At 39.9% G+C, this 27,601-nt stretch overlaps 1 protein-coding gene across 1 annotated transcript in view; it reads right to left on the bottom strand.

Moving 5' to 3' along the window:
* Positions 1 to 141: 141 nt before the first annotated feature.
* Positions 142 to 27,601, bottom strand: part of LOC147917768 (uncharacterized) — a 35,307-nt gene continuing 7,847 nt past the window's right edge. Inside the window, exons 4-6 of the mRNA XM_087436550.1 lie at positions 18,697 to 18,817; positions 18,173 to 18,283; positions 142 to 2,692 (exon numbers count right to left, since the gene is read on the bottom strand). Of these exons, the coding sequence (XP_087292676.1) occupies positions 18,225 to 18,283; positions 18,697 to 18,817 (180 nt within the window). The 3' untranslated portion in view covers positions 142 to 2,692; positions 18,173 to 18,224. The remainder of the gene's footprint in view (positions 2,693 to 18,172; positions 18,284 to 18,696; positions 18,818 to 27,601) is intronic.

The following is a 27,601-nucleotide window of genomic DNA, read 5'->3' as shown; positions in this document are numbered from 1 at the left end:
CTAACATCAGACACGTTGACAGAAACAGTGGGGCTGACACCTATTTCTCCTTTAGGTACTGCTATGCTTTCTTCTCTCAATTAGAGTTCTTCAGGTAGACAGAAGATATCTCCTTGAAGATGTTAGGTATAATGGGTATAATCAATAATAGGTATAACAGGTATAATCAAGATAGCTCCTTGAAGATATTAGGTATAATGGAAAATTATATATAATTGTTATGAATCCAAGGCAGTAGAAAAATACAAACAGAAGAGTCCAACTCTTTCCCGTCAGAAATTTTCACAGGAATCTTGGTGAGGAAGCCAATATTATTAGTTTTATACTTGATAGTTTAAAAAGATAAAGCCCAAGAAATCAAATAGCCCTTTCAAGAAGCTTAGATCTAATAGAAGAAGAAAGACATGTAAACAAATTAAAAATAAAGTATATTTTATTTAAAAATAAAGTATATGGGAGGCCAGCCCGGTGGTGTAGTAGTTAAGCTCATGCGCTCCATTTCAGTAGCCCAGGGTTCGCAGGTTCAGATCCCAGGCGCAGACCTACGCACCACTTATCAAGCCGTGCTGTGGCAGGCGTCCCACATATAAAGTAGAGGAAGATGGGCATGGGTGTTGGCCCAGGGCTAATCTTCCTCATCAAAAAATAAAAATGAAAAATAAAGTATATGGGTACTACGGTAGAAGGATATACAAGGTACACCATGGGGCACAAGGAAGGAGTGGGTATTTCTACTTAGAGGCCTGAGAGAGAAAAGACTCAAAAATGAGTTTATGGAGGTGGCAACTCTTGAACCCAGTTCCTCAGGACAAAGACTGGCTTATAGCATCAGCCTTGTTCTTCCTAGGCTTCTACTCATTCACATAAAAATCATTCATCATTCAGTCAACAAGCGTTTATAAGATACCCATACATGTGCGGTACAAGTTAAATAAGACGAGGATCCTTTCCTCAAGAAGCTCATGCTTTAGAGAGATACAGAAAATCTCAACTTTTAAAGCACAGCATAGTTAGAAGATAAAATGATATGATGCCTAGATTTTCTTCCCAAAAAATGGATGGGGGACAGGAAGTGAGTGAAGGAGTAGATGAAACAAGGCTCACCATTGGATGATAATTGTTGAAATTAGGTGTAGTGGCTTTGCAATCTGTCAACTTGGCTAGACTGAACTACAAATTTCCAGAATTTCCTTTCCTCTATGTTTCTGGTTAGAGTGGGCCACAAGAGACATTCTTGTGTGGAATTTAGGGAGTGAAAGTAAAGCTTCAGCCATTTTTATAGCCATCCATATTGTCATTTGTCTGCTGGTTCACCAGATTGGCACGAGACAGTGGACAGGCATGCAACTGTACCACCTACTACCGGAACTTCCTACCGGAACTTCCTTTGGCTTCTCCAGCTCCAGAGCGTGGTGTGTGTGTCTAGCTCTGTGACAAAGGACCCTGACTTCTGCAGGACACCCACACCACAAGGTCAGAGGCAAGACGAGTTTCAGTTCTCAAACTTTCCAGCTCCAAGTTGTCCTCGCTCCCCCCACTTCACACCCATCCTCCTCTCTCGATTGCCTGCCCTGTGCATTTCAAATTCCAGCATCAGATGCGAGGACAACAGCCTTACAGAAGCTGTTTAACACAACTGCATATGTACAAGCGTATACACATATGTGTATATGTAGACACACCCACACATGCTAGTGGTTCTGCTTTACTTATTGAACTCCGACTGATATACTGGGTGATGGGTACATTGCATTCATTCTATTATTCTCGGTTTTTCAGATATGTTTGAAATTTTTACCATTAGCTCTTTTCACTATGGAAGAGTTTGGTGATAGAGTGTGCACAAGATGCTGTGGAAGCAGCTGAGGAGAGCTGTCGCAGGCACGTGAGGGAAGAGCAGAAGTGTCCTCCTTGCTGGCCAATCTCTCTGTGTTTGCTTCATCAGCTCCCCTTTGCACTCCATCCCCCTAAATGCAGGTCAGTTTAATCCTCTTAACCTTTCTCCTAAGCGTCCACCTCCAAATTTCAACTAGTCTGCCTGTGGCATAGTTCTTAATTCTCCATAAATATCTCTGTCTTCTTTCCGGATTTTCAAACTCCCATTTCCAGCTACATATTAGATATCTCCTTATTCACAGACAACCATCGTCTACAAAGTAACATTACTTTTCAGAACTAAAAGCTGACACTTCAACTTTCAATTTCTCTTGGTCATTCATTCCTGGTCCCTAAACACAAAATCCAGGGTTATCTTTGACACCACCTCTCTTCCATCCAAGCTTTGGCCATATCCTGTCAATTTTCTTCCACAGATCTTCCATTTTAGGGTATCACAATAGTTTCTCTTCTCTTCATTATCTTACCCATATAATCATCCCTTTATTCACCTTAAACAATGGTTTTCTAAGTATGTACTAAGTAGAAAATCTTGAGATAGATTAAGGGAGGAAATTGATCCTTATCCTGTATCATTGCTTAAAAATTTACAGTGTCTTCCATTACTTATAGAATAAAACCCATGTTCTTGGATTTTAAGGTCATCTAGAATCTGGCCCTGTCTGTGGGAGATGATGTGATTGCTCCTGTGGTGACCAAACTGCCAGAGATGCTTTAGGGAAGGACTGTTTCTGGAGCAAGAGCCTCCCTGGAGATCAGGCTGGGAGAATCTTTGTCTTCCTGCACCGTTGTGAGCCTGAGCGAGAGTTAAGAAAACACAGCTTTTAATTTCTTTCCATGTTAAAAAGAACACAAAAACTGTGATTATACAAATGATATGTGTTCTTTTCTTTTTCTAATTTCAAAAATGCAAAGAAGTAAAAAGAATAAAACAACAATGACCTATAATACCACCACCCAGAAATAGCCACTTTTAAGCTTTGGTATGCCTTCTGCAAGAATATTTATAGTTTAAATTCATAAACTTCAGGTTAACACTGTACATACTGTTTTCTAATCTGTATATTTCATTTAACAAAATGTTGTGAAAAACTCCCCATGTCAATAAATATATTTCTGCATCTACCATTTTTAAAAGCAGTGTGGTATTCTGTTGCATGGTTATACCAATTTATGTACACACTTCCCTTTTAGGGGTCACTTAGATTATTCCTAATCTTTCTCTACAACAAAAAAGTTTGCAATAGATATCATTATAGATGAATATTTTTCTGCGTCCTCAATGTCCTCCTTAGGATAAACTCCTAAAGTAGAATTTCTGGGTCAAAGGAAACATATATTTTTAAGGGTTTGGTGTAAGACCATGTCTTTTTCTGAAGATCATTTGAAACACTTTTGTAGGATATCAGCAACATGCCAATGATATAAGGAGTCTGAAAGTGGCAGAACTGCACCTAAAGATGCCCTAAATCACCTACTTTCTGAAGGTATTAGAACTCTGGGGGGCCAGTAGGTTAATTAGCTCTTTAGTAATAATTTAGTAATAGTTTGAAAGACAACGGTTTCATTTGTATAGAGAGAATATATACATTGTAAGAATTTTACTCATCATTTTATAATATTACTTAATTTGGTCCATGGTTTGTTTGTCTGGGTAGACATTTGGGTTTTGCTATTGTTATCTTTTAATAAGGAGACATTTTCTATTATAGCACAATGAGGTAGTAGTAAGTTTGTTATGAGATAGTATGGCAGAAAACTTCTCTCTACTCTTCTATAACGATAGAACTTAGTCATCCAACTAAGAGCTACGTCTCTCACTTCTCCTGTAGCTAGCGGTGGTCATGTGACTGAGTTCTGGCCAGCCATGATACGTAAGCTGAAGGGATGTGTGCCCTCCCCTCTGTTCTTCTCCACTTCCCACTGGTGGAATGCAGACCTAGTGGCAGTTGCAGGAGCAGCCATATTAGACCACAAGATAGAAACTTCACGTGGAGGATGGCAGAATAACTAGACAGCAAAAGCCTAAACCTTTGCACCATGAAATTGCCAAATCAGCCCTAGTCTACTCAGCTTGATTATTTTGTGAGAAAGAAATAAATTTCTATCTTGTTTAGGACTGTTACTTTGACCTTTGTTTCAGGAGGTAACCTGGTATCCTAATATGGAGGAAAGATTTGGGAAGCTTGGCCATTTATTTATTTATTTATTTATTTATTTATTTATTTATTTATTTTTTGCTGAGGGAGATTGGCCCTGAGCTCACATCCATGCTCATCTTCCTCCATTTTTTTGTATATGGGATGCTGCCCCAGCCAGCATGGCTTGATGAGCAGTGCGTAGGTCCGTGCCCAGGATCCGAACCTGCGAACCCTGGTCTGCCAGAAGCAGAGCACGCAAACTTAATCACTATGCCACCAGGCCAGCCTCATGGCCATTTATTTTAACTGAGCACTACCAAAATAGTCCAAGTGGCAGATTCAAATTGTAACGGAGACTTTTTTAGGTTAAGGGACAAGGAATATTCTTGACAGTCGAGTAAGTGAAAGCCAAAATATTTTACTAGAGAAATATGTGCAAACTCTTTCACCATCTAATGAGCTTTTTCTTGGAATCAAAAATCCAATTAAGGGGCCGGCCCCCTGGCTTAGCAGTTAAGTGCGCCCGCTCCGCTACTGGCGGCCCGGGTTCGGATCCTGGGCGCGCACCGACGCACCGCTTCTCCGGCCATGCTGAGGCCGCATCCCACATGCAGCAACTAGAAGGATGTGCAACTATGACATACAACTATCTACTGGGGCTTTGGGGAAAAAAAAGGAGGAGGATTGGCAATAGATGTTAGCTCAGAGCCGGTCTTCCTCAGCAAAAAGAGGAGGATTAGCACGGATGTTAGCTCAGGGCTGGTCTTCCTCACACACACACAAAAAAATCCAGTTAAGGGGCCGGCCTGGTGGCGCAGCGGTTAAGTGCGTGCATTCCGCTTCAGCGGCCCGGGGTTCACAGGTTCAGATCCCAGTTGCGCACCGATGCACTGCTTGTCAAGCCATACTGTGGCGGCGTCCCATGTAAAGTAGAGGAAGACAGGCATGGATGTTAGCCCAGAGCCAATCTTGCTCAGCAAAAAAGAGGAGGATTGGCAAAGGATGTTAGCTCAGGGCTGATTTTCCTCACACACACACACACACACAAAATCCAGCTATGTAAAGGAAATGAGTTGGCTTATTGGCTTTTTGGCTTGCTTCTACATATATAAAACGTTAGACTCAATGACCTTGGTTTAATTTTATTCTTGATTTAATTTAATTTTTGTGATTCTATAGATTTCTTCAATGTCCTTGATATTTAGGGGGATTATAAGGAAAAATAAAGCTTCAAATCATAAAAATTAACTCGACTTGAATTGCATAGGAAAATATGTAAATACCACTGTTTTATAAATTCTAACTGTACTTATGTACAAAATGATCTAGATACCACCAACTAAACGATAACTTTTACAGCACCTAGTAAACACATAAAGTTGATGAATTTTATAATCACTTTACAGGTAAGGAACATGAGGAAAAAGAAGCACTTAGGTCACAGATGAGTTGATTGTAGACCCTAGAGACTTACTTATAGTAAGTCTTATAGTAAGTTACCATAAGTAAGTACTTACTTACTATAGTAGTTACTTATTATAAGTAAGTAACTTATAGTAAGTTATATCCACAATATATATCCAGAAATATATGCATTCACATCCATACATACATCTTCAGCATCCATTTCTTTTTTCCTAATAGCACCCAGATTTCCTTTTGGGGAAAAGAAATCTCCTGAGCTGTGTTCAGTTTTGTAAATCCAGATGCATGTCTCCATGGAAGTTGAAAAGACCAGATCCTTCCTGGCCCCCCACTCACTTCAGCCAAGGAGCAGGCATATGAGGAATCAGCCAGGCAGGCGCTCTCCCCTGGGCTTTTGAAACTTGAGAGAAACACAAGGAAACAGCAATGGTTCTGACCACAAGAAGTTTTCTGGAGTGCCTAAAGTTCCAGCCCATTTCCGAGCCTTGTTCACCAATATCCCCCACCAATTCTGAGCACACCATCAGCACCACCAAATCCTTCACTCCAATAAACATTGTTCAGCTTCAGTTGGTCGGAGTCGGTTTTTGTTAGCAGCAGCAAAGAGACTCTAACCACCATATGACCTAACCTCTCTTTTCCTAGCAAATAATCTTTGCTAAAAACCTAAGTTAATAAAGAAAACAGATATAAAGTCAGGTTTAAAAGTTTTACCGGGTACAAACATATTTTTTTGTTGGCTACAACTCGAGAATTCAGTATATATATGTATTTTAGTTTTCTCCCTTTTTAAGATATAAATATTTTCTATCTGAAACTTTAAACTTTAAACATATACTTTAAATATATACTTCAAAACAGGCAATTCTTTTATCCTTGAATTATTCCTTTTTTATATCCTACTTCATATCTTGTGAATCAATCTCTGTTCTTTAAAAATAATTAGTATATACCATGATACAGCTTTTGTCTCATAGTCTATCTATTCCACACAAGGAACCATAAACTAAGTTGAAAGTCAACTTAGTTGTTAAAACTAGTAACTCCGCACTCCTAATGGACAGAATTATTTGCCTCTGATTTGCACGGATTTCCATTTTACACATCAGCCAAGCAGAAACGACTGGTTGCTAAGCAACAGCTTTCCTCTCAGGGACCAGAAATAAAATAGGTAGAAGGCCACTTTTTAAAATATGATATACATCTATATAAAGTTAAAGAGAGACCCAGCCCCACAGTTTGGCTGTTTGCCAACACTGAATTTATAATGACAGTATGTGAATTCTGAATACATTTGATCCACGAATTCTTCAGTAACTATACCACCTTATATTTTCTTCCAGTATCTTCCTCACTACTGAAAAACAGTGAAGTTATATAGAAACCAGTCTTGTGAAGCAAATTTCCTTAGAAAAACTATTTGTAAACGCTACACTTAGATTTTGTTGAACCAAGTCATTGCTATCGTAGCATTAGCATTCCTGTAGCAATACTGCTTTCTTGGTCATAACTGCTTAGTTAATGCTCTGGGAGGATATATTCCAAGCCATTAATAGTGACCACCATAGGGAAATGACCATTTGCTTTTTCCTCTACATGTTCTTTACAGCAAACATAATAATTGCTGGTAGTAGCTGGGCATTTATGAAGGGCCGCGCACTGTTCTGAGCTTATTATATGTATTAACTCACATTAATATTCTGCATTTGGCAGATGAGGAAAGAAGCTCAGGGAAGTTACATAACTTGTTCAAGGTCATGCATAGAGGAAGCAACAGAGAGCCAGAATTCAAACGCAGGCGATGAGGCTCCACCCAGGTCTTCACCACTTCACTCTTCTTCCTTTTATAAAGTGGTTCATGTATTACCTGAGTACCTCTTTTAAAAATTATAACATCTCAGGACACACAGAATTATAATTATATCTGGGTGCTCAATTCATTAGCAGCTTTTCACCATTGGCTTTAATCAGTTTTACATCAGTACGAGTTAAGAGCATAGCAGAAATCTAACAAGTGTATGAGGATCAACATCTGATTTTAGCCAGTAGAGAACTGAAATTGTGCCCATTCAAGTGAACCTGTGGCCACATGCTGGATTATTCAAAATAAATCATTCAGTTACAGAAGTTTCTAAGGAATTGCTTTAAATATATCCCACTTCTGGGAATTGATTTCCTTCTCAAATGTATATTTAGTGATTTTTTAAAAGATTGACCTAGTATACCAAAAAAAAAGTAGGAATAAAAGACAAATTCTTTTCATTTAGAGTACTTGATAACAAGTATTCTTTCAAAGTAATTTTATCCTCCCTTTGCTCTGTCATTCAAATTTTAAAGTGGTATCTATTGAGGGCCGGCCCTGTGGCTTGGTGGTTAAGTGCGCACGCTGCGATGCTGGTGGCCCGGGTTCGGATCCCGGGTGCACATCGAGGCACCACTTCTCCGTTCATCCTGAGGCTGAGTCCCACATATAACAACTAGAAGGATGTGCAGCTACGACACACAACTATCCACTGGGGCTTTGGGAAAAATAAAATAAATAAAATCTTTAAAAAAAAAAAAAAAAAGTGGTATCTATTGATAAAAAGCCATGCTATGGTGTATAAGTTTCTCTTTTCCTTCCTTTCTTTTGAGCTCGGTGTAACAATGGTGAGTATTTACCAGCAATACAGACAGAAATTATTTTCTCCTTCAATTATTCCCACCCCAAGGAGGTAGATAAGGTATTCAAAGTAAAGAAAAATATGAACCAGACCAGTTAAGGACCACTGAAAAATTTTGCTGAATAAAATCAGTTTAGGAAAGAAAGAGCACCCCAAATGCATTGGTTTGGGGTTAAAACTTGTGTTAAAACTTTTTCTTATCCAATTATTCATTCATTCATTCACTTTGTGTGAGGAAACTACACTGGATGCTAGAAACACAGAAATGAAATGCACACATGCAATGTTCATCAAGGAGAGAGGAAGCAGACGCGTAAACCCAAAATCATAGTTTAATACAAAAGTGCTATAATCCGGGTAGAAAGAGGGCCATGGGGACCCGTGGGATTGACCACCCCAGAAAATGGGAGGCAGGAAGGCTTCTATAAAAGGGTACGTGGGAGCTGGGCCTTGAAGCATGAATAGGAATTTGCCAGAAACAAAAGGAGTTGGAGTTCCAGAGTTAGAGTTAATAAAATGTGCAAAGTCCCAGCGAGATAAGAGGCCAAGGTAGATATGAGGATGGTGAGAGCCCCTGTCCGGCAGGATGGGGCCAGCTGGTTAAGGGTTTTATTCACTACAGCGGAGAATTTGGACTTTTTCCTGGGGGCAACCAGGAGCTGATAGAGACGCTAGAAGACAATGAAGCATGTTATAAATGTGAATGGTAGAAACCACGGCAATATAAAAATAAAAACACAACTCAGGAAAATTGGGAGGAAAAGAATGGAACAATGAATACATTTATCCAACTTTCACAACAAGGAGCCAATAGGTACATCTAAAACCAGGCAGAAAATAGAGGCCATCTGTATTGTCCAGTCATTAAAGGCAACCACCATTACTTCCGAATATAATTCTAGAGGTAACGAATATCAGGAGGCAAAAAAGTCATTTAGGTAGAAGAATGTGAGAATTCTTCCCATCCTTTACAGCAAGGAGTCAGTACACATTGCCCAGAATTGATAAATCAGGAGTTGGAAATTTGCAGCAGAATTTAAAATAGTTGCCTCTGTAAAAAGAGTCTTGATTGGAAAATACTTTCTGTTGGTTCTGATACCGGGAATTCCCTGTATTTGACACAAAAGGAACATAGATGCTCTTTCTTTCTCTTTCATCACTTCCTGCAACAGGGTATTTATTGCTGTGTTACCTTTACGACACAGCCTATTACCTCCTCTCTTAGGAGAAAGTCTCCAAAGGGATGTTGATTGCTCTTCTGGGTTCAGTCAGGCTTCACTGATATAATGAGAAAAACATCTTTAGCCCATGCACAATGGTAAAATATAGACTCTTAAAGACTTCAGTGAGCTTAAAATAGTTAGCACTAATGTCATTTCTCTGCTTTAGATACAGAAAACCAAGGGAACAAGAAATGTAAAGCCTTTAACCATATGAATTGAGAAAAGACTATTAGTTATACCATAGGTGCTAAATTAACAACTTAATTGTTTTCTATTTCTACACTGTTTTTCATATATGTTAGGGAAGGTTCAAACCTTATTAAGACCATCTTAACGACTTAGAATGGAAAAATGTCACAAAGGTTTTAACTTCCCCTTGGAAATAACATCTTTGTGACAAAATTCAAGCTAATTTTTTTTAAAAACCACATTTGAAAAAATCAACAACAGCCTGCTAGAAAATTATGCTAAAAACAAAAGAGCCAGTATCCCTAAAAAAGAAAATGTTCATGTCATCATTCTTCAGATAAAAAGAATGGCATCAATTACACTACTATTCTGTATATGCAAAAACAATTTTTAAATATTTCTCATAGTAGGATCATCTACACCAAACATCAAGGCACAACCAGTAACCCTTTCCTCTTCTCATGCAAAAAAGTTATATATTTATGAGGCCATATTCTGTAATACTCAACAGTATGCGGGGCCTGGCCCGGTGGTGCAAGCGGTTAAGTGCACGCGCTCCGCTGCAGCGGCCCAGGGTTCGCAGGTTCCGATCCTGAGCACACACAGACGCACCGCTTGGCAAAGCCATGCTGTGGCGGCGTCCCATATAAAGTGGAAGAAGATGGGCAGGGATGTTAGCCCAGGGCCAGTCTTCCTCAGCAAAAAAAGAGGAGGATTGGCAGATGTTAGCACAGGGCCGATCTTCCTCACACACACACACACAAAAAAAAAGTATAGGGACTGACTCTGCAAGACCTGGGTTAGAAGCTCAGCTCTGACACTAACTGGGTGACCTTGGACAGGTCATTTGATCTAAGTCTTGGTTTCCAATAGTACCTACTTCACAGGGTTATGGTGAGGACTACCCGGAAGAATGGAGGTAAAGTGCTTAGCACAGTGGATGGCACAATGTTAGCTATTGTTCTAAGCAACATTTTATTTAACAGAAGTACTTTATATTTTGAAAAGCACCTTTTAACACAAATATCCCAGGCTGCAGTTAACTTAATAAGCAAAAAATCAGAATTTTGTTAAGTTAGATGCCATGGATCCAGCAAGGGATATCTAAACAGTGTCCCAGAAAAGGACACCTAGAACACATGCGGCAGGTCGTGACATCGCCCAGCCCCTCGCTGGCGGCAGAGTCTTCACTGGGGCCATCTCCTTCTAGAGGTGAACCTCTTCCAAGGAAGGCCTTTTCATTCAGAGGTTGTTTTCTCACCAGCAAGAAATGATTTGGTAATTGTCTACTAGAGAGAGAAGAGTGCTTATGTCATTAAGGGTAATTCCTACAAAACACTTTATAAGACCAAATGCTGACAAGATGTCCTTTGACAGTTTTATCCCAATATGTTGATGATTCCAGGGTCAGGCAGTCTTCTCTGGGCAGGGAATGGAGGTGGTGGGGCAGAGGAGGTATTGAAAATATGCACACATACAGAGAAGATAAGTGACCCACAGAGCCAAAAATATTTACTATCCGGCCCTTTATGGAAAAAGTTTGCTGACCTCTGCTATAGAGTCGAAACATTAAACTTTGAGAACCTCTACCCTAAAGAATACAAACTCTGTAAGCAATCAAATCAAAACCTTGGTTTCTGCATAACTAATGAAATGACCTAGTTCTTCTAGTCATGGTTCTGGGATATTGAACAGAAAAGGACATTTTCCTTCTTGCATCTATTTGCTTGAATTATTATGGATGAAATCATTCACAATTAAACAATCGGTTTATTGGATGACACCGAGTTGTCATACAATCAGAATCATGTATCATTTGTTCTATCACTGGGATTGGAACTAACAATGGGAACCAGAACTTTCCTGAAGTCAACAGCCCTCTGGCCCTCTGGGTCGTGCAGCATTTCCCAAGCCAGGAAAATAGTTCAAAAGCTCTAAAAACCAGAAGTTTTTCCCATACTTTTGGCACTAAAAATCACTTTTGTGGAAAAATGTTAATGGAACTGATGAGGGCTGTTTGTTGTCTTTATCCTATCCAGTGTGACCAGTCACACTTTTCTCTGCAGAAGTGTTGACATAGCTGATTATGCGGCACTGTCTCAAGGTCTGCTGAGTATGCAATGTATGAGTGGCACATACTACCTTCTATAACTTGGGGGCAGGTGGGGGGCGGGGGGGTGGGATCTGAATTCTGAACCCAGCTGGTCCTAAAGGTTTTCAATAAGGAATTGTGGACCCACATTCCATTCGATTAAGGTTACAGCAAAAAGGAGACTGTGCAGGTGCCACTACTTTGAAATCAGCAAAATTCTTTTTCCACAGTGCACCCACATAACACACCCCTCCAATTTCTCAGTGTTTCCAAACAGTATAAGCCTAACATTTGTTCCAGTAAACAAGTGAATACATTGTACTAATAGGTTTCTCTTTTGAGGACTGTGTACAGAGTAGTAACATCAAGGTTACAAACACTGTGAATACAAACATAAGGATTCTTAACACTGCACACACTATTCTGTCTCCATTGTTACCACTCCCAATTTAAATGAATTTCATTCAAAAAATCATTTTTTGAGAATCTACTATGTGCCGGGCACTAAGGTAGGTACGTTGATGAACAGAACAGGCCTCTTCTCCTGCATGAAAACTATGATTTGAAAGTGGATATACAAGATTTACCTATTGACTCATTCATTTATTCAACAAATAAATTTATTGAGCCCCTACTGCAAACCAAGCACTATTCTGGGTGCTGGGAATTTAGCAGGGAGAAAATCCCTATCATCATAAAGCTTACATCCTAGTGGAGAGAGATAGATAATAAGCAAAATAAATAAGTAAAATAAATTAATATAAAGCAGAGAGGAAAATAGGGAGTGCCAGAGTTGGGGATGCAATTTTAAATAAGGTGATCAGAGAAGGCCTCACTGACAAGGTGACATTTGAGAAAAGTGGTAGAAAAGAGAGAGTGTCATGTAAATACCGGGGGGTGGGAGGTGTTCCAGGTAGAAGGGATAGCAAAGGCAAACGTCCTGAGGCAGGAGGGTCCCTGGCCAGCCTGGAAGAATAACAAAGAGGCCAGTGTGGCTGGCACAGAGTGAATAAGGAGAAAGAGTCATAAGAGACGAGGTGAAAGATGTGGGAAGGGGGATCATGTAGGATGATGTAGGCCGCTGTAAGGACTTTGGATTTTAGTGTAAATGAAATAGAAACTCTTTGAAGGATTTTGAACAGTTGAGGGATTGATCGATATTTTAAAAGTTCCTTTCTGCTATGAGAGTATTAAGTATGGAAGAACATCCAGTAAAGGGATTCACCTAGACCAAGAGGTCGGTGAAAACCTCGCTGGAGAAATGCATTTAGGCCTGAAGAACTTGTGGGGAGTTAGCTCTTAAGGGAGGAGCTGGCTCCAGGCAAAAGGACTGGCTGATGGGAGGGAGAACAGAGCAAGCTGGAGGCTTTTAATGCAGCAATCAGCATCTTGCACTTCAAGCCAAGGCTAATGAGTGGGACATTATTGAAAGATGTTAAGCAAGGAAGTGACATGATCTGCTCAAAGTTTTATAAAGACTGTCTGATTGTTATTTATACAATGGAATTGGCAGTGTTTTTTTAAACCACGGGTCATGACTCATCAATTCAAGGGGTCACCAATTAGCGCTTTTTTTTATGAAATAGAATAGAAAACATGAAAATGCCCCACGGGTTGTAAGGGTACATATAGTTGCAGGAAACTTTTGGTTCTATATATACGTATAGTCACGTGTGTGTGTGTGTGTGTGTCATTATCCAACGTTTGAAAGTCACTTGATTAGAAGGAAGGATATAGAAAAAGAGAGAGCAGTAGAGGGAATGTGCTGTAATCTTTTTAAAGGTATTACTGGTTGCTGAGACTAGCTAGAATACGGAGAGAAACAAAAAGGCCCATGAGAAGTCTTGGAGACCCTCCTAATGGATGTGGGGTCAAAAGGAATGGTCCAGGGCAGTTCAGGAACTGGATGGATGGTGGCAACCTCACCGAAATTGAGAACATGGGTAGGGAAGAAAATGAATTTAGATTTCAACATGTTGCCTGCAAGACATCACAGTGGACATACTCAATTTAGAGCCCATGACCAGGCTGGACATGAGATTTGGAAGTGGCAAGTACTGATAGGTGAAAAGAATTTTTAAAAGATTTCATAACAAGTTATTCCATCATGGTTTTTTTTCTTTTTCTTTTTTTTCTTTTGGTGAGGAAGATTGGCCCTGAGCTAACATCTGTTGCCAACCTTCCTCTTTCTGCTTGAGAAAGATTGTCCCTGAGCTAACATCCGTGCCAATCTTCCTCTATTTTGTATATGGGACGCTGCCACAGCATGGCTTGACAAGCGGTGTGTATGTCCACACCCGAGATCCGAATCTGTGAACCCCAGGCTGCTGAAGCAAAGCGTACAAACCCAACCACTGCGTCACCAGACCAGCCTCCTCCATCATATTTTATAATCATCCCATGTAACATTTTGGAGCAAAACATACTAAATATTTTAGGACAAACTTATACTAAAAAATATCTTTTGTCTATCCGGAATTCACATTTAACAGGGCTTTCTGTATTTTATCTGACAATTCTAATCAGTGTTCAAATCCACTGATAACAGAGACAGATAGACCAGTTAGGACACAATGACAACAATCCAGGCAAGAAGTTTATTGTTTCACAAGGGAGTCTATGCTTGGCTAGTATAAATGGAAATTTTAAAATACAAAATTGAATCATTAACCTTTGAAATAATTGTAAGCATAATGCTGTCCCACAGAGGTACTCCTCCACCAGGGTCAGGATGTGTACCTGTGTGGCTTAGACTCATAAGGGGCCCCACTATCTGCTATAGCTCAACTAGGGGCCGCAGTATCTCACACAACACACACCCCTAGAAAGGGAGTTAAGAGCTAACACCCAGCTGGGTTGTCAGAAAGAGACTCATCTCTGGGGGGAAAGATCTGTTTGCATTTTCGCTTCAATAGAACTTGTTTACAGTGTTGAACTTGACGTGAAAACAAAAACTGAAAGGCTCTATTGTTGCTTTAGCTTTCCTTCAGGAAAAATTTTTAAACCACACATTTCCAAGATAGTCCCATGATTTGAGTAATTTGGCTTTAAAAAGAAGCCAGTGAAAAATGAAATAAAAATAAATCCAACATATCAAAACTATTTTAAAATACTGAATATTTTCTTCTTTCAGGGCAGCTGTGCTCCTACTGTCCTGATGTTTCATACGCTCTACACTGTAAACTGAATTCCTTGGCCTTGATCTATCAGCGAACATTGAAGACCCCAACGTCCCTGGGATCCGACTCCAGAGGGCTCCCGGGAAAGGAAGGAGCAAGCAATTGAATACACACATGCACACTCTCAAAGTGGATTGGCAGATCCCACACTGACAGCTGCTTGGTTTTTTGTAGGCTCAAGTTCCATGATCAGATATAGCTTTAGAAATGGCAAAGGAATTTTTAAAAACCTGTAAGGAGATGTGTAATAGAAATATGACTAAAGAAACATGAGTGACATCTGCCATTTAACCATATGATATTTTCAACATCCAGATTCAAATGTAACTTCAGTGGGGGCAGCAATCCTAGTGTGTGCTCTGGCTGCCGATGTGGGTCACAAAAAGAGGGCAAGAGGAAGAGTCCCCCGTAGCCAATCGTTATGTTCAAGGGGACGCTGGAACTACCCAAAGCTTTTTATTATTAAGCTCCCCAAGGGCAACTCAGTAACCAAAGGCAGACATTTCAATTCTTTCATGCATACAATACTTATCTATTGAGGGCGAATAAATTGCCAGGCACTGTGCTGGGCTCTTTGCTTCAAGAACGGAAAAGGCCATTCACCTGTAGACTGGAAGGACTACACTGTAGAAATCCACCCTTTAAAAAGATGACCCTAGATGTTGTCTTTTTGTGTGTGTGTGTGTGAGGAAGAACTAGTTCGGCCCTGAACTAACATCCACGCCAATCCTCCACTTTTTGCTGAGCAAGACTGGCCCTGCACTAACATCTGTGCCCATTTTCCTCCACTTTATGTGGGACGCCGCCACAGCATGGCCTGACAAGCGGTGCATCAGTTCCCACCCGGAATCCGAACCCGGGCCACCAGCAGCAGAGCGCGTGCACTTAACTGCTATGCCACAGGGCCGGCCCCCCTAGATGTTGTCTTAAAAGAAAGTTAGTATACTGAAAACCACCAGATTGGACATTTTAAAAGGGTTAAGCCAGATGAGTTATATCTCAACTTTTGAAAAGTGGAAAAAAATAAATAATTAAAAGTGAAAAAAATGTGGGAAGTTAGAGTATAATTAGATACTACTCCTTTTTCACCCAAGTGATAGAAGCAGTAAAACTAATAATTTTTAATTAATAAAAAACTAGAAATTGTCAAGTTAGCCTAAGACACTACCAAAAAACAAACAACATAGTTCAAAAAACTTAAAGACAAAAAATGAGTATCTTTAATTTCAAAGTAAAGACTGATTTCTGACTGCCCAGGATAAACAAATAAAATGACTGACATAAGAGAAAAGAAAAGCAAAAAGGAAAGAGATTCTCTAAAATGGAAAGTTTTTCTGGATTCTTGGCCAGCTGTTTTTAAAGGGAAATGATTTTCAAAATACTTAGGAGTACTTTGGAGACAATTTATCTTTTTTTTCAATAAAGGCTATTTAAGAATTGTTGAATCTTTTATTCCACTACTTAGCAAATTTCAAAAAGACACTAGAAAATTGTTCTATGAATTAGTAAGTCACTGTTTCATTAATTATCATATCTAATTAATATAATATTATGCAGATCTCCCTAAGTAAATCAAAGTGCTTCACAAGGGTTATCTAAACCCGTTCTGTGTTAAAGAAAAAATTACTCATGACACTTGTTAAAGACAGTAAGGAAGACTTTATTCAAGAGGAGCTACTACTATGGGGTTTTATAGTAGGGGAGAGAGATCAGGCTCCAAACACAAGGAAAAGTGGGACTATATAGCCAAGGAACAGAGTAGGAGAGGTTGGTGGATGGAATAGTACTAAGAGGAAGCATTAAGGGTAAGGAGGGATTCTCGCTAAACTGACCTAACAGCATTCTTGCTGAAGGCAGGCCAGGGTAACCAGATATTACCTTGGGGCTGGTGGAGGATAGGGACTTTGATCAGAAATGGTCTACAGAAGCTGACGTTTCCTTTTAAGTCTTCCCCTTAATTCACATGGTCAGTTGACCATGTCTTGTGCAAACTAAGAATGCCTTTGTAGTATGAAAAAAAAAAACTGATTTAGGCACTAAGAGAATCTCAGTCCGGTTCCTACGTGACGTTGGATGACAGTTAATTATCTGTAACAAGGTCTTCAGGAAGACAAACTTATGTAGGTAAGTTGCCTGGTACACTGTCAGTAGTCAACAAACTGGCAGGCATATGTTAAGAAGAGCAATCGACCTACCTGGGCATGTCCCAGACTCAACTGGGGTGAATGAGGGGGGGTAAGGCAGTGGTCTTCAAACTGGGGTACCCACAACACCACTTTCCAAGGGTTCACAGGCAGGGATTGTTTTCACAGAATCAGTGTTCAAATCCTCAACTCCCACATGTCCTCTCGACACTGCTTTACTGAAGAGAAAGCTGCTGTGGCTGGTGGTTCCCTTTCCCACATCCCTTGCCAACCAAAGGCCTGCAACCACTTTACAAAAGAAAGTGAAGGTGAAGCCCCACGGGGCCCTAACCTTTATGTGCTTGCTCCAGGGGTAAACACCTCCAGGCCACCAAACCGAGAGTCACGAGGGGAATGGAGATTTCCTGAGGAGATTTCCAGAGAAGGAGAGCAAAGCAAAGAAAGCCACCACAAGGCTCTGTGCCTTCTCTCTCTCTCAACTCATTCTCATTCTCTCTTTCTCTCTCTCTCTCAAAATCAGAAGTGAGATTGCACAGACATGCATTTAACCATGTTTATTTGCAATAAGAAAATAAAAATGAAGTCAGTCTTTTCCTGACTGAAAAAGTCAGTCTAATTTGGCCAGATACTTTGCTTTCTCATTTTATGAACAATGTCTGACCTGAGTGAGGTAAACCTACAACTCTGAGATTTTGAGGAAAAGGAAAAGCATGAAGAATATATAAAATAGATTTTTTATACAACATGTTCAGAGGTTGACTTGAAAATGTGCGAAGAGATACCAAGTTTTACAAAGATTCTTTAAAGCTCTTGAGAGCGAAAAGTTTGAAAACCACTGGTCTGAGGAACTTAACCCCAGGAAAGATCTATGCTGGCTTATACACACGATTTAATGACAAGCACAGGCCTTCTGAAGGAAAGGATGATTTTGAATGCAGTTGGATTGTTCCCAGCCTGATCCGCAGGAACTTTTGTCCATTCCTAGGGAAAATACACCTACACTGGCACCAGTAAATAATAACATGGAGCCACACTACCCAAACATTTGCGGGAAACAGCTCAAAGAGGCACTGTTTTAAGGTGGACTATGACACAAGTGAGGAGTGAGGTATGACCTTCATGATGGCACCCATCTCAAAAGCCGCAGTGCACTAAAACTATCTGAAAGTACAAGGTAGCCAGAGAGACCACAGTAATTCCAAATCTCGTGTGTGACAAACCTTGGAGACTTCCCGTAGCTGTTGAGAGGGGCTGGGAGGGGCTCCCTCCATTTCATCCAGTCTGTAGGATCAGCATCTCATTGTTCTTCTCAGGAGCCCATTGGGTGTGGTCTGGGGAAACCAAGGAACTCTTTAGATAAAATGTCTAGAACTCACTAAATATGTAATCCCTTTCTTCACTCTCTCCACCTCCAGCCTTCCTCTCTTCCCAATTAAAAATATGAGGAAACTGAGGCCCAGGAAAGTTGAATTGTCAAAGGTTCTGAGGTAGTCCATGTTCAAACTGGGAAAGGGACACAGATCTTTCCATTTCCGTCTCTCTTTAATCTGTACTCAGCCCTCCTAATTTCAAGTCCAGAATTTTAGCCACAGACTAGACACTACTGGAAATAGACTGTCTCAGAAGGCACAACTTTCTTTATATTTTTCCTCAAGTTGTTTTTTATGTCTTTTGGCTAAGAAACGGACTTGGCTTGGAATTGAGCAGGAAGCTGGGTGTGAAGTTGTGACTGTCCCTGACTCACCAGGTGCATCACTCCACTTGGGCGGCAGCTCCTCCACCGACATGGCACTCCACTTGGGCGGCAGCTCCTCCACCGACAGGACAAGCCCACTGGGAGATGGAGGCTGAGATTTGTCTGGATACTGTGTGATTAACAAGGGTACGACGTTACTATTTTCCTCCTTCGTTCCCAGGAAAGTATCCCTCCCTTTGACAATGTCACCCATTGCAGGGACTTTGGGATCCCTGTGTGTAACAGAGGCCCCATTTGCTAAAGGCAAGAAAATTCTTTCCTCTTTCTATTGAGAATTTCATTAAGGATTTACAGTCCCACTTGGCAAAACACGCATAATAATGGACACGTACTCCCAGGAAAGATCAACTCCATAGCCTCCAACAGAAATTCTTACAGACACTATACTAAATTTGAAGACTTACACTTCATGTGCTAAAAGAGATCTGTAGACTTCGTCAAGGACCCCTTTCCATGGGGTCCAGTGTTGTACCACATTTCTGCAAAGTTCACATTTCTAACCTAAATCAATGTAATACGTTTCCCTTGTACACCAGCTTCTTCCAGACCTATAGGGTTATATACCCTCTGAGTGATTTGACAAGATCTTCTGAATCATTTTTGTAATAACCTATATTTCTCAAATAGTTCTTTCTGACCCAATCCAGCTCACCAGCACCCTTTATGATCCAACATGCCTCCAAGTATGACTTAAAAAGGGGAAAGCAACTACAAAGATGGGGAGCTTCACTCTCTACTCCCCCACACACAAGGCAGATACTGCTCATCAATTACCACACTTGTTCCACTACCTTGAGACTCAGTCTCAACTCTTCACAACCTAATACTCCAAGCAACACTGTCAACTAACTGACATCTAAATTGAAATCTATTTGCTCCCAGGATTAGATTAAATCACTGGAAAAATCTAACTGTTCTTGAGAGGTATTTTTTAACATCCCAAATCCTATACCTGGCAACCTAATGTCACATTCCCGATGGCAACATTCTTTAGATGACTCCAAAATTCCATCTTCCTTTGTCTGAACTATATACTAGAATTCTAACTCTCTTTCTGAGTTTTGACTTATATCAGGAAATATTTTCATGTGGGGGACCAGGAACAGCTTATCTACTCCCTATTTTCTTTTACTTCTTTGAAATGAGTAGACCTAAGTTGGCCTTTAGGTTTTTAGTTTGATTTGAGTTTAAAGCAAACATACCTGTTCATATTTTATCTGATTATCCATCCTTAAAATAAGGACTCTAAAAAGTAGTCATTGCCTAGTTATAATTAAATATTGGCAGACTTGCTTGAGAACTGTAAGATCACTAACTTGTAACGGATAAACACTATGGAAAAGTAATTGCAAGACTTAAATACTTTTTATGAATTCAGAACCTAAGGGAAAAATCTTGGAGTTGGTAACAGAATCAAATGTATCAGATTCAGTACTTTACCAAATGTGCACCTTAGAACAGAAGAACATAAGCGCTCCATAAAAGGGATCAGGTGATCAATTAAGTTTGGGAACCCTGAACGCAACATTCCACTCAAAGATTCATGAGGCACATTAGCATGTTAAAGGTTCTAAAAAGTCTGGCAGTAAATAGATAGGCCTATCCTATTGTACTGAAGACTAACTTCTGGAGAGCACTGAAACTTTGTTATCTGTTCATGAAACATCTATTAACAACTTCCCTGAAGAACACACTTTAGGAAATCTGAGCATATCTAACCTCTTGCCTCAACCAGACACATAATCTAAAACGTGAAAGGCAACCACCCTTTATGAAACATCTTCAGGTCTTCACAACCTCTGTCTAATCATCCATAGGGTCAAGTTCTTTGTCTTAAACTCTCTCTTGCAATGATTTAGTCCATGCATCTTAGCTTCTTCCCTCTTATTCTCTCCCTTGTGGATATGGGGAACACATTAGCTTTCTCCTTATGAAAACGCTCCACAAAGGCTTTTTTTTTAATGCAAATATGATAATGTTCCTCCCTAGATTAATATCCTTCACCTGCTCCCCATTGCCTTTAAGACAGTTTCAAATTCGACAGAATAACTAGTAAGGCATCCGCTTCCCTGCCCACCTTCGTTTCTTTTGTCGTCCAATTTGCTCCTGTCTTACTCTCTCTCCATCATACTCTACTTGGGAATCCTCAGACACATGGTTATTATTTTGCATATGCTTTCTAAAACTCCCTTCCCTATCCATACTCATTCTACGAGTCTCAGGTCAAATCCCACTTCCTCTGGAAGTTTCCTTGGTCACTGCCCTCAAGACTTACCTGCTTTTCTTCCAGACTCCCATAGCACCTGGAACCTCCCTCCCTCAGCATTATTACAGTGATTACAGTCATTTATTTCAATGTCTGTCTCCCACCCCACAGGATGAAAACTTACCATAGTGCCTGGTATATAGTAAACATATAATAAACATTTGTTTAATGAGTTAACTAGTAAATAAGCAGACACAGGGATTTGAATCAGCTTTCCTTTTTCAGTGAAGAACCACCAGTCTTACTTTACCTATCCTATGTTCTACTACCTAATTTTTTCCTGTTTTTCTTAGGAAACTCTCTAATGTCTTCACATCTCTATAGAAGGAGGAACCTAAAACTAGACCTGTGCAGTATTTTAAGGAATCTGGAACTGAAGATTCTTTCCTTTGGCTGAATCTGTGATGATTTTGATTTCAAATCTCTGCTCAAGTTTTGGTATTTCTTCCCCTAAACATTTTCTTTTAGAATAAAAACAGGAAATTAAAGTTAGAACATTTGTGGGTGTATAAAATCACAGCATTAGCCATAATTTCAGATTTCTTCCAGAAAATTAATCTCTCAACAGTAACATTGTGAAGAATTCTCAAAGATGTAAACTATTTTGTGCTATATATTACTTTATAAATCTCTTTATTAGAGGATTATGTTTCAGGTGCTAGAGGGAATACATTATTTTGAACATTAAAGGATTTTAGGTTCCTTAAAGGATTTTAGTACCTTTGGAGTTAGGTATATAACTTGTTTTTAATATAAAATATTAATAACCTGAAGATATTTGTATAGTTTCTCTAAAGACTAATTAATGAAAATGATGATTAGAAAGCATATAATCCCACTATGTTGGATTGTTATAGAAAATGAATAAGAAAAGAAAATATTTTTTTCAGCCATATGTAGAACAGTAAAATTCAGAAGCACAAACACAACTATTCATCCAAACATAACATTACTGAATTTTTCAAAACGATGATTAACAATATTTCTTCTAATGTGTCCAGTGGCCAGAAGAATCCCAGAATGGGACATTAATAAGTCCTTTTAATTATCAGCACTCCCTGGAACAAGTCCATCTTGAGAAAATACGCCAGGAACACAGCAGCTCTGATGGCAATGCAGAGGCAACAGTTTAAGTCAAGAAATAGCATGGTGACCGCCTGGACTGTCGGGTGGCGAGTGATGAAAAGCCAAGTCACCTGGCTTAAGAAAAAAAGGAAATTAACTGACATATAAAAAGTCTAGGCATTGACTTCAGCCTGGCTGGATCCAGCAGCAATATTCCTGCATAACCAATTTTACGTTGCTTTCGAGCTGTGCAAATACCTAGGTTCCTATTTCCTAAAATTGGACAGCCTAAATCCATGGAGTCATCTGCTCATATCATAATGGTTACCTCAAATTCAAGTGTTCTCTTTAGGACAATGAAAGCATGCTAGTTTGTGAGAAAGTTGTTATTTAACAGCACGTTGGATGAAGTTTTACTTGTCTCTATATTTTATTTGAAGTCCCAAAGCTGAGAATAATGAGACAATCACTCCCACATTCTAAAGAGAGTGCCTGACACACCCATGGCAGACTTGGTAAAATAAAACAGATCAGTCCAGTATCTATGAAACCCTCACCTCCAGCTCCCATATGACAAGGCCAAATTGAGAAAAGTGACTGAAGAAAGTCAAGGAGAACAGGAATTCAAAGGAGTAGAGAGTGTTTTGGCATTTTTTCTTCCTCTTCTCATGCAGAGAGAAAGACATGCTACCTGCCAACCTCCCACATCAAGATGGGAGGTGTCTGCAGGAGGGAGACAGGCGCCTCACTTCCCAGGGGAAGTGAAACATCAGATGGTGAGATGAGAAAAATAAAGCAGAGTAAGGAATTGATGGGTGTGGGTGTGTGTCATTTGAGATAGAGAGGTCAGGGGAGGCGTCACTGATAAGGGGACGTTTGAGCAAAGGCCTACAAGTGAGGAAGCAAGCAGATAGCTGGGGGAAGAGTGTTTTAAGCAGAGAGAATAGGAACCCAAATGGCCTTGGCAGGAATGTGTTTAATATGTTCTGGGATGGAAAGCAGGCCAATGCGACTGGAGAGAAGTGAACAAGAGGGAACATGGCAGGAATAAAGGGCAGAGATTAGAATGGAGTTGTATTTACTATGATGGGTAACGAGTAAAGGACGAGTGAGAGAAAGATCACAACACCCATGCCCCCTGTGGGTGCCTGAGCCTTGGGTCAGGCCTGGGCTGGGGGGTGGGTGAGGCCAGGGGAAATTTTGAATTAGATGTTAGATTAGATGAAATTGGATTAGAGAATTAGATGTAAGGTTTTGATTTAGACTGAACTGTACTTATCTATTAGTACCTGAAAGCAAGCCTTAAATACTCAAAAGTGACTAAAAAGCTATGGGATCTATCTGAAGGGTTATCTATAGGGCAAGAATGAGAGAGTACATGTTTGAGGGTTGAAGAAAAATAGAGCCATTCCTTATTTGTACCCCACAGAGTTTACCTCACTCAATAAACTGATTACTTTCTAAAAGAATCAAAACCGTTACAAACCATCTGTGTAAACTCATAAAAGTGATGTGGCACTAGATCAATGGTCAATAAGAGAAAGTTGAGGTAGGGCCTAACCTTCTAAAGAGTATAATTCAAAACTTGAGGTTATTTATAGAGTTTACGTACGGCCTCTTAACCTTTAATCAGAGTCACCTACAAAGGATTTACCATGAACTTGTTAGATAGAATCAACAACCAAACAGTCTATGGCATACAAAATGATGTTTGCTGCTCGCTAATTTCAAATGTGCAGTGTAGGTTCCAGGAAATATAAACAGCTGCAATACTGTAAGATTAAATAAACTGAATATAAACAGAATAACACACAGAAGGGATAATTTTTTAAATGACAGAAATCACTAAACTGGCTATTACACTTCCATTTTTGGCTTAAACAAGATGCAAGTTTGTTACTCTTTCACATAGAGGAAGTCTAGAGTTTGGCAGTCCAGAGCAGGAATGGCAGCTCAAAGGTCATCGGAATCTAGATTCTTCCTATGGCACTGCTCTGGTCATCCTTGACCTTGTCATCCCATGATCCAAAAAGACTTGACTTCCACCCATCACATCTTCATTCCCGCCAGCAGGAAAAAGGAAGGCAGAGGGTTCTACTCTTCCTTTCAAAGGACACTTTTATGAAGTCCTCATACAATACTTCAGTTTACTAAAACTAGCTGCAAGGGAGGCTAGGAACTGTGGCCTTTAGTATTGTGTTTCTAAGGAGGAAAAGCGGAATGGATGGAAGACACAAGCAACTAGCCATTTCTGCCTTGGCTCATTTCTCTTAGAGACCTGTTCATTGAGTAAAGTTGATGCTGTTTATCAAGAAGAGTTACTCCATTTCTTACGTCTGCATGCCAAGTTGGTGTGTTTACAGCTCTATTTACTGGTTATGTTGTGCTTCTGATTATCCTTAATAGTCAATTCCACTAGCTCCAAAGACAAAAGTTGAGTTACATAACCTATCAATATCCTCCCAGTCCCCCTCGCCCATAGATAAATTAGCTGTGCCTACTGATTCATTTGCCTCCTATGTAAATTATTAATAAATAGTAAACGTGCTGAAAGGCAACGTGTGGTGGTGGAAGAGGGGTGGGCTTCAGATCAGACTCTCCTGGTTGAACTCCTGGCTCCAACATTCAAGGAACACAACTTTGGGCAAGCTTCTCAACACGTTTAAATTCCCATTTCCTTATCTGTAAGATAAGAATAATAATAAATACCTCTTGAGGCTGTTGGAAGGAGTGAATAAAATAACATGAGAAGTGACCGTATGCCCCTGTGACACTCAAAATTGTTATTCCATAATTCCCTCATGGCTCCTGGAGCACCTGCTATGTGCCAGGCACCAGGCATTCACTGTGGTGGTTAAAACATGAAGAAGACATGCAAGAAGCTTGTGATGTAAGGAGGAGCTTAAGAAACCCAGAAACAGGCTCTGCAGAGTAGGAGAGGCTTTACATATGTGCAACATTAGAATAAGGATACCTCCTCGACTGATATCAAAATTGCAAATACATTATCTTCCAGAAAATGAAATGACTCAATCTATTAAGAATTTGTGTGCTTGATTTGCTGTTTGGTGACTAATATTGTCTTGTGGGCCACTACATGTAGATAAGTAGGGTCACTTGAAAGGCTTGTAATGGCCCCACTTACATATTTTTCTGAAAAGTGACAGAGAAGTACCTACATGTTACTTTCTCAACAACTTTCTGAACGTCACATATTACTTTAGGTTAGAATTTGAAAGCTAAAATAAACTGATCATCACACTACAAAAAGTCAGGCAAAAGTCCCTTTCTCTACATCTGCATGTCTTCAAAGCTTAAGACAATAATAATAATGTACTATTCAGTCGCTCCCTCATTCGTTATAGAAATGTGTGTTGAGGATCTCTGCTTGCCTGGACTAAGGTAGGCACTGGGGAAGCGAAGATGAACAGAATGGCATCTATCCTCCCAGAGTGTAGCATACAGAGGGGGCATAGACAAGTGATACTCTCATTACTGTGTGATTAATGCTTCAAAGAAGGGAGATGCCCCAAGGTGCTATGTGAGTTCATAGGAGGGACAGCCTGTCCAGCCTTGGCCTGTCAGGGAAGGCTGCCTGGAGGAAGTGAGTTCTACACTGAGGCCTGGAGGATGAGTAGAAACTAACTGGGTAAAGGGTGCTTTGGTCAGTGCAAATGGCATGGCACGTCCAACGAACACGGTGTATTAAGGAAGGGAGGGGTTCAGTGTGGCTGAAGAGGAACATGAGGGATGAGACTTGCTAGAGCCAGTTCTTGCATGTAGCATAGACACACCCAAGGGAAAAACCTTGATCTCCACTATGATTCAGGTCATAGGCTTCTCCTAATTTTCTAGGAAATCCAGAGGAAAAAAACAGGATTCATTTTGTTATGGCAAAAAATAATTTATGTAAAAATCTGAGAAACAGCTACCTCAGGACACTTTTCCGCTTGGAAGAAACACGGGAAGCAGTATACCGTTTGTACACACACATTCTAAAAAGCTTTTCAATTCATTACAAGTGCCCTAAACTTTTAGTAACTTGGGTTTCATTCTTTATACCATTTTACATATAACACAGTAAAGAAATGACCATGATTCTGTGGTGTCTTTGAGGATTTTCAAAATCCATATTTAACTTGCTTCTCTGATACAGACCCTCAAAGAAGTTCAAGCTAATTATAAGGCATGTCTATATTATTGTCCTTTTGGGTGAAAGCTCGTCACATTTCATAAACTTAATGAGACTAACAAGAATTGGTGCAACACTAGGAGACTACCCAGAAATTTCTATATAGTGACACTGTGGTCAATTAATGAAGCTAATTTCTCAGTAGGCAATCTGGTACCTTTAAAAAATGCATATAACTAAAGGATTTTTCTCTTTCATTTATATTTAACATGCAACTGGATATCTGTAAATTCGTTCCAGATAGAGTAAAAACAATAAAAGTTTTATGATTTGGCAGACCTTTAGATCATTTAAGACATTGTAATAAGTTATTGAAGAAAGAAGTTTAAAAATTGACAGGACCCCCTTATAGCAAAGAAAATGTTAGTACTTTGCTGAGAGAAGAAAATTCTTCCCAAATTTCTTATTCAATTGGCATTAGAAAATCATTCCCAAAAGCTGGATTAATCTAATTTTTAGAAGACTAAAATTATATGCAGAGACACTAGGCTAGGTGCTATGGTTAGACACAAAAGGAACTATGGTCCTTATCCCCATAAAGCCAAGCACAAGGCAGAATAGGTTACCCTTTCCCTTCCCATAACAGTGTAGGTTTTCAGGTTCCCTCTAATGGAGTAGAACATTCCTTGAATCTGGACACCATGAACCTAGGTGAAGGAAGGGTGGAGTTGAGACTCCTACATCCCCTTCAGCATACATGAGACCTCTCTGGGAAAGAGAAAGGAAATTAGCCAAGGAGACCAGAGTCCTTGGTCTAAGTCATTTGAGGGGACTTTAAACCCTCTGGTATGTGATATGCCTCAATAACCACTTCCTGTCTTATTTTCCTAGTCCTCTATCACTCCAGCTTCCTCCACCACTTATCTTCACATTTAGAAACATCAGTTTGACAGAAAGAGCCACGAGAGGCACAGGTGATTCCGACATTCATTCATCCAACACTTATAGACGTCTGAGGGCAGAGGCTGGGTTACTGCCATGTACTCAAAGATTGAAATCACTCATTTCTTAAGTCTGGAAGTATGAAAGTACGCCGTGTGGATTAAGTGACAAATGAATGTTACAAGTGATGAGCCAGGGTTCAGGGAGATGGAAGAGAAGTTATGTATGCTGGAGTAATTGGGGGATGCCTTAAAATCCATCACTATTTACTCATCACCCACCATGTGCCAAGGATACACTTCTGTGAGGCAAGTATTACTGTTCCCATTTTAAAGATTAGAAAACAGAGTCACCAAGAAGACAAGCAATTTTCCTTAAGTAGTTCATTAACAGAGCCAAGATGTGGTCCTAGGCCTTCAAGTCCAGCACTCTTCCCGTTATACTAGCCCATTTCTTGGAAATGGCAAGGTGCTAACTGGGTCTTGAAG

This window comes from Ceratotherium simum, chromosome 2 (assembly GCF_057802395.1).
Source record: "Ceratotherium simum simum isolate JZ-2026a chromosome 2, ASM5780239v1, whole genome shotgun sequence".
In the NCBI taxonomy this organism is placed as follows: Eukaryota; Metazoa; Chordata; class Mammalia; order Perissodactyla; family Rhinocerotidae; genus Ceratotherium; species Ceratotherium simum.
The sequence above is the reverse complement of the archived record's forward strand: the minus strand, read 5'-3'. Positions and strand labels throughout refer to the sequence as shown.